At 43.5% G+C, this 6,889-nt stretch overlaps 1 protein-coding gene across 1 annotated transcript in view; it reads left to right on the top strand.

Annotated features, from left to right (window-relative positions):
- The window catches only part of LOC104911116 (tetraspanin-18-like), a 27,482-nt gene extending 23,472 nt beyond the window's left edge, over window positions 1-4,010 (top strand). Inside the window, exon 6 of the mRNA XM_019615570.2 lies at window positions 3,868-4,010. Within this exon, the coding sequence (XP_019471115.1) occupies window positions 3,868-3,995 (128 nt within the window). The 3' untranslated portion in view covers window positions 3,996-4,010. The remainder of the gene's footprint in view (window positions 1-3,867) is intronic.
- The last annotated feature ends 2,879 nt before the right edge of the window (window positions 4,011-6,889 follow it).

Genomic DNA, 6,889 nt, shown 5'->3' on the forward strand with positions numbered 1-6,889 from the left:
TCTTGAGTTCCTTGCTGTCAAGACCAATCTAGAGTCAAAACAAAGGTTTTAAATTTAGTAAAATCCAAAGGCCATTTTCCTCCAAGATCTGCTCAGCTTGTATTTCTGGTTCTGTGGGAGGTGGGACAAGGTAGGGAGCACGCCTGGCTTTGTGCATGCTCATTGATTACAGTGCTGTAGTGCTCAGCTCCTCCCAGACCTCTAAAATCATTGTATGTAATTGGGTTAAAGTCAGCATTTATCATCCTTAGTTAGCTTAGATCTAATCGTTCTTTCCAGAATTGTTTGCTGGATTGCTTTCCATGTCTAACCTTATCGGCCCCGTTAGCTCCTTATTCCTGTTTGACAAATCTAACCTCTGTCTTCCCTTCTGCGAGGACAGGTATCCTTAGGGGCTGCTGCTTCGTGGTGTGCAGCTCACCAGCAGGCACCCTAGAAACCTGTGGAAGGATGCTTGCAGCTGCTAGAGAATACTTAAAAGGGATTCAGATTTAATGGGGATGGAAAGTAGGTTTTCTTGTCAGGATGGTTTCCTCCTTCACTCAGTTTTCTTTTGTAAGGACATGAATTTTGCTGTGTTGGAAACAGAAAGTCTGCTAACGATAACTGGTGTCAGCAGTCAAATTGCTAAGACAAGCCTAGAGCAAAGGCTACGTGCAATGCTTTGTGCCTTGTGCAGCCCATGCTATGGTGTCTTGCTTGAGACATTTTCCTCTAGGCTTGTAAAATCACTCTTGACTCTTGTTCTTTCCTCTGAACATGGTGAACTGTTGTACAGGAAACAGTTCCAGTTTGGTGCCTCAGCTGTACTCCAGGGACCTGGTTTTTCCCTCTCTCGCTCCCAAATCAGAACTGACACCACCAATGCAAATGGAGCCACAGGGCAGAGAAGCTGAAGTCAGCAAGAAGAAAATTCAGCCTATGTTCTGTATCATATGCACCTTTAAGGCTATTCTCTCTAGACTTGTGTATCTCTTTCTTTTGGGATTACAGGCATTCTACAGGCACACACAGGAAAAGCTAATGCCTGCCTCATTGGGGAGAAGTTTGATTCCCCACACCCTGTATGCCTGCAAGCATAATTTTACATAATTTACATTCCAATGCACAGTGCTCTCATTTGCCTCCTCGACTTCTAGCATGCTCAGCACAGCTCAGTCAGCTGAAGGATTTCTTGTTGCCATCAGAGGGAGAGGAAACTCAGTCTTGCCATGCTTTCATTGTGGAGACCTCTGGAGAGCGGCATCCTTTGTGCCGGGCACAGTGTCCTTAAGGGACTAATCTGCAGTGCTGCCTGCTGGGGCTTCAACTTCTTACATGCTTCAGTATGTTCAAAAGAGCAACGTCTTTCCAGTTTTCTGATCCTATCCCATCCTAGCACATAAATGTGCATTTGCAGCTAGAATCCCCCAGGTCTGGAGCACCTGGTGGTCACACTGCAGAGGGGTGCCTTTCTCTGCTTTTGAGGCAATCCCATAAATGACAGCCTCCTTACCAAAGGATAAATCAATGCTTCAGGCTCATCTGGTTCCCCATGAACTGTGCTCTGTCAGCTGCAAATACTCTTTGAACACTATTTTCTTCAAAGCTCCTTTTTGAATAGAGTGATTGGAAAAGTGGAAGAAATTACCGTGGAACAATTTTTTTTCTCTCTCATTTTGGTTGATAAAGTTTGCAATTCAAAATGTTTTGACCGGCTTTGTTTTTAGAAAAGTCACCCAATACAGATGTGCTCTCTCTAGCATGGAAATGGTAAAAGGATGCAGTGCTTTGACAGCAGTCTGCCTGCTGATTGCTGCATGTACCAAGTGTCAGGATGAGACTGATAGCCCTAGAATGTAAATCCACTGAGGCAGGAAGAGTGCTTTCCTTTGCTTTTCCACAGTGTGCATGCATTGTCTGTGCCAAGCCTGAATATTGAGAGACTTACACTGGCAGAGAGAACAGACTCTTGCCAACCAGTCTGGGGCAAAAACATTCCTGGTTTTTCAGCTCAGTTTGAGCCAGTAGCACGTGGTTTGTCTGAGCTCCTTCACCTTTTCTTCCCCGTTACTTTGAGCCCTAGGAAGATGCACTGCTTTTTGTGGAACTTATGTGAAGTAGGTATTTTTTAGTTTAAAACCTGGACAATCTTGGAGCTGCAGTATTTTGGTTTGGTTTTAGTTCTCAGAAGAGCTTTTGGCTAAAAAACATTAGATAAGCTTGTGGCCTGGGGAAAAAAAAAACACAACACGTTATCACTAAAACTAGCAAATAATCTCTCTTCCTCATTCCAATTCTCTGTTTTGAAGAGGATGAAGTGTGACAGGGCTTTGACTGTAAAACACGTGTGCACCCAGAAAGGGACAGATCTTTGCAAAGCTTTGCTCCCTGCCTCGGTATACCAGGATGTTTCCAGCCCAGCTGGGTCCTGTTCGTGGCACCAGTGCTGTCCACATTAACTCAGAGACAGCAGTGATGTGCAGTCTGCCACCTGAGGAAGTGACCACCGTAAGGAAATCCCGATTTCCACCTCTCAGCTAGATCTCATTGTGGACTTGTTTGAAAGGCTGTCTGCTACAGTTCATATCCCTGGGGCCTGACTAGAGCCAAATGCAGAAAGATTACAGATTCTGCCTAATCCAGCTAGAAACTCTGACAGTACCCAACAGAAATGAGTCCCTGGCTGCTTTGCAGGCTGTTCCTGGCTTCATGCAGGGATTTGTCCTCTGTGACTGCCATTCAGTAGAGAGCTGCAAGTCTGACTTAGTTCACTGAATAGCTCTGTGTTTCATGAGTATTTGGGGTCTTGTTTATTATCAGCTGTGCTTCGTTTTGGAACCATGATTGAATCCCAAAAATATAAGGTTCTGTTTCCACTGGGGAGGAGAGATTTGTTACCATACATGTGGTGGCAGGTGGTTTCTGGCAGCATGTTTTTCCTTCACATGTTTATGATTTTGACCAGGTTTACGGCTGCATTTTGTAAAATCCTCTTCTCATTATGCTAACACACTTCAGAATTTCAGGCTCTGTCACCTTTTCTTATTATCTCATATTTCTTTTTCTTCCCTGCCACCTCCTGTGGTCTTCTCATTCTGCTCTTTGCAGAATGAGCCCAGTTGCAGTTGCCTGTGCCAGGTTGCTGCAGATTACCAATGCAAAACCTGATTTGTAGAACAGCCTGGAGGAGAACAAGCTGCAACAGGAAGGTGGTGGGGATGTTTTTTGGGAGCCCGACAAGGTGATGGTTTCTGCTCCCGTCTTGCTGTGATATGTAAAGAGATTTTATATTTCTTTGGTTGATGGAGGAGGTTGCAGCTCTGAGAGTTTCCTGGCTTGGGAAGAATGGGCTGTGCTTGCAGGTTCGTTGGGTGCTGGTTTTTTTTGTTCTGTTTTGTTTTGTTTTCCAGAAGGAAACACAGGAGGGAGAAAGAACTTACTTTTATTAAGAATGCAAAATTTAGAGCTTGCCCTTTGGTCTTGTGATGAGGATTTTGTGAGGTCAGAGGCATTTGGGTGCCTGTTGATGCTTGGAATTATGGCCTTTTGTTCTAAAGACAATGAGGATAAAATGCAGTACTTAGAAATAAATCTTGAAGACCTGAATTTCTTAAGGGAAACAAATTATTCTCTTGCTTGCTTTCTTTCCCCGCTCATCCTGTTTCTGCTGGACTAAGGAGACAAATTAAATTGAGACTAGACCTCTAGAGTTGCAACGTAAGGAAATGAGAAGACCCTCTTTGATCCCAAATGCTTAATCAAGAAACATTTGCTGGCAGCGCCAAATGGGATTTATTTGTCAAGTCCTAGACAGAGGCCAGCGGGGCCTGGAAGCAAACAAAAGGAGGAGGTACAGCACCACAAACTTGGATTCAACGTATTCACTGTTAATCTTCTTTTGCCTACATAAAATGAAGGTTATTAACCTGACTGCAAAAGGACCTACTGGGGAGTTAAGTGTCACGTGGAGGGGATTATTACATTTTGAAAAGAATTCGTGCTGCCGACTGTAACATAATAAATATATTAGGTGCCTCTTTAGATCTTCCTTAAGTGGCAAAGAGGCATTGATCACCCTGTGTGATGGGGGCTGGGGTGCTTGTTTTTGATGTTTTAATACTGACTCAGAAATAAGAGCTTGGAGTTGTTAATGAAAGGAGAACTTGCATTTTATTATTACTCATTTTTCTGCCTGGAAGAGACCAAAAGGGAGTTGGTGCGTGGAGGGGTGAGAAAGAAATCATTAGCATCTTCAGCTTTGCACTGCAGATTAAGGCGGGGGAGTGAGGCTGGTGGTTTTTAAGCCTTGCATGTATTTTCCAGGTGAACTCTTTAACTTTATCCCTCCTTTATTTTGTTTTTTTTTTCCTACCAAAAGTCTTTCCACTCATGAGTTTAAAAGGTCTTAGAGTTGAGCAGAAATCAGAAGCTGATTTATTGCACAAGTATCCTTAGCAGGCGTTTTGGCCTGTGCTGTATGAAAGTTATTCTAAAGTCAATCAATTTTTTCCTTCCATTTTCCATCTGGAGAGATGTGAGTTCTCGTACCTCTGCTCCACTTGCTTCTCGCTCATTTCGTAGCACTTCACAGGATTCTCAGTGTAGGAACCATTTGCTGATTGTCACCAAATGAATGTCTATCTTGGGAGGCTGGGTAGCAACTGCAGCATTATTTCCTACTTATCATTTACCTCAGTCTTCATGTTTTGTTTCTCCTGTCACCCAGTACATAACAGGAAAGCCTTACTGCGGTTGTCAAGAACAGAGGGCAGATCTGAACGAGGCTGTGCTGTGTCGAGGGAAGAAAAGTGCTGGATGCTGTGGTAGGGCAAAGAGCAAGGGCTAGGGGAGGCCTGTGAGGTGTTTGCAGATGTGTCTTTAGTGGAGATGTGGGGTAGAGATCCTGGCTGCTTATGAGCACTAAAGATCTCCTAACGCGTGTTGCAGCAGCAAGCGCCTCAGCCAGAGCATTCGAGGTAATTAGTCAGTCTGCCTGCGTTCCTCCTTCAACCTCAATTAATTATATGCTCTCTTTAACTTCTTGTCAGAACCGTTCTGTAGTGGTGTTACATGATGTTAACCAGCTGCTACCTGCTGCTTCCATCGATAGTTTATAAATACTGTACAAGGGACTTGAAAGGCCAGCCTCATGCTTATGGGAGCAAGCTCTGCTCCTGCTGCTCTTCTGTTTCCCTGAGCACTTGGTCTAAGGAAGGAACGACAAGATGCTGTCTGTGCTGGTAGCAAATACAGCATTTACAGCAGGGAAATGCCTCAGTATGCTTTGAGGGGAAAGCTGCTGTTTCTGGTGTTTATCGACTGAAATACAAACACAGGTCAGCAATGAGAAATGTGGGTGGTTTCAGCAAAAAGAGCTGTACTGGAATACATGCAGCAATGGCAGCTCCTTGGGCAAGGCTTACAGGGAAAGAAGTTGTATCTTTTATTAGTCCTGTTGATACTGCTGAGGGAAACGACCTTTTAAACACGCAAGTGTCGTTTCGGATATCTGAAATAGAAGCATGAGTCTTCAAAACTAAATAAATACATGTTGAGAACACTTCTCTGAGTTTAGCAAAGTTATGTTAATGACTTCAACCATCTGTTAGAGAAAATGTAGTTGTGAAGCTGGGATGAGTTAGGGTATGTTGGTAGAGAAGTGGTAATAAAGTTGTTTGTCTCCCAAGGATGGCATCAAGTGGCCATCGTAAAGGTTCTTTGGGGACCAAGTTTTCATTGCTTGCTTTTTAACAGTTACTTTTTAGAAGTAAGATTTAAAGAAAAAGTTTCCTGTGAGGCCCAGAAACAGTGCTGTACTTGCTCAGCACCCTCTCCACATGGCAGCTGTACCAGAGCCACTTCAGATTGTTGAACCTTGCACTTAATGTGTAGTATATCTGGGTCCAGTCTCCTAACCTTTTCAATTACCTTCCCTCTGAATTGCAAAGACATTAGCCTCGTCTGAATGCTTCCTTATACCACACAGCTGTGCTAACACAAATTGTAATTTACCTTCATTACAGCATCTACTGCCAGGTAATCTCATGCGGGCCAGCAGAGGTACAGTCACAGGGAGAAGCAGTGTCCAGCATAAAGTAACTATCTGCTTAGGCTGCCATGCTGCTTTTCTGGAGTTACCAGGTTGCACCTGAGAGCAAGTTCTTCATCTGGCCTAGTACCTGATCTAAAAGTGGTCTCTGTTTGAGACCACTTGTAAAATACAGGGAGTACTGTAAGTCTCATGGTTATAAACATCCCTCCAACTGTCTCATTTTTGGAAGCAGTGGAGATGAGATGTTACATTCTGAAAGGAGTTAGGAATTAGAAACCTATCAGGAGGGACGCATAGTGGAACCCCAGATGAATGAAGATCTGTGACTCCATGAAGAATAACAGTGCCCTCGAATTGACTGGGAGGAAGGTGGTACCCACTTCTGCTGCTCTGATTTCTAAGATTTAACAAGTCCCGCAGCTATTAGAGATCTTTTAGGGATTCTTGGAGAATCCAGCTCTATGAAGGGATGTACAGTGTTGTGTTTTTCGGTTGGACAGCAATGACAAATCAGGTACTTTGAGTATTTATGGGCGATACAAGTTTTGCTGCACTGAGTTAAGACACCATTGCAATTCTGCAGAGTGAAATTATTACTTGGTATGACCATCCATGAGAGTGAAAGCAAATAATGACATTATTTCATTAAAGTATGGCTTCATTGACGTCAGATTTTGCTCAGACTTATTGAGAGCAAATCAGACCACTTAGCCTTCAAGTTACATCACCTTGCCTCCGTCACTTACTAACTGTTTACACCTTGGGGATCAGCAGAAAAAGCTAAAAATATTAACTTATTGCAACTGATTGGTTACAGAATATAATACACAAAATTCCTTTTCAACCCCTGGTGTA

Source organism: Meleagris gallopavo, chromosome 5, assembly GCF_000146605.3.
Source record: "Meleagris gallopavo isolate NT-WF06-2002-E0010 breed Aviagen turkey brand Nicholas breeding stock chromosome 5, Turkey_5.1, whole genome shotgun sequence".
Classification (NCBI taxonomy): domain Eukaryota; kingdom Metazoa; phylum Chordata; class Aves; order Galliformes; family Phasianidae; genus Meleagris; species Meleagris gallopavo.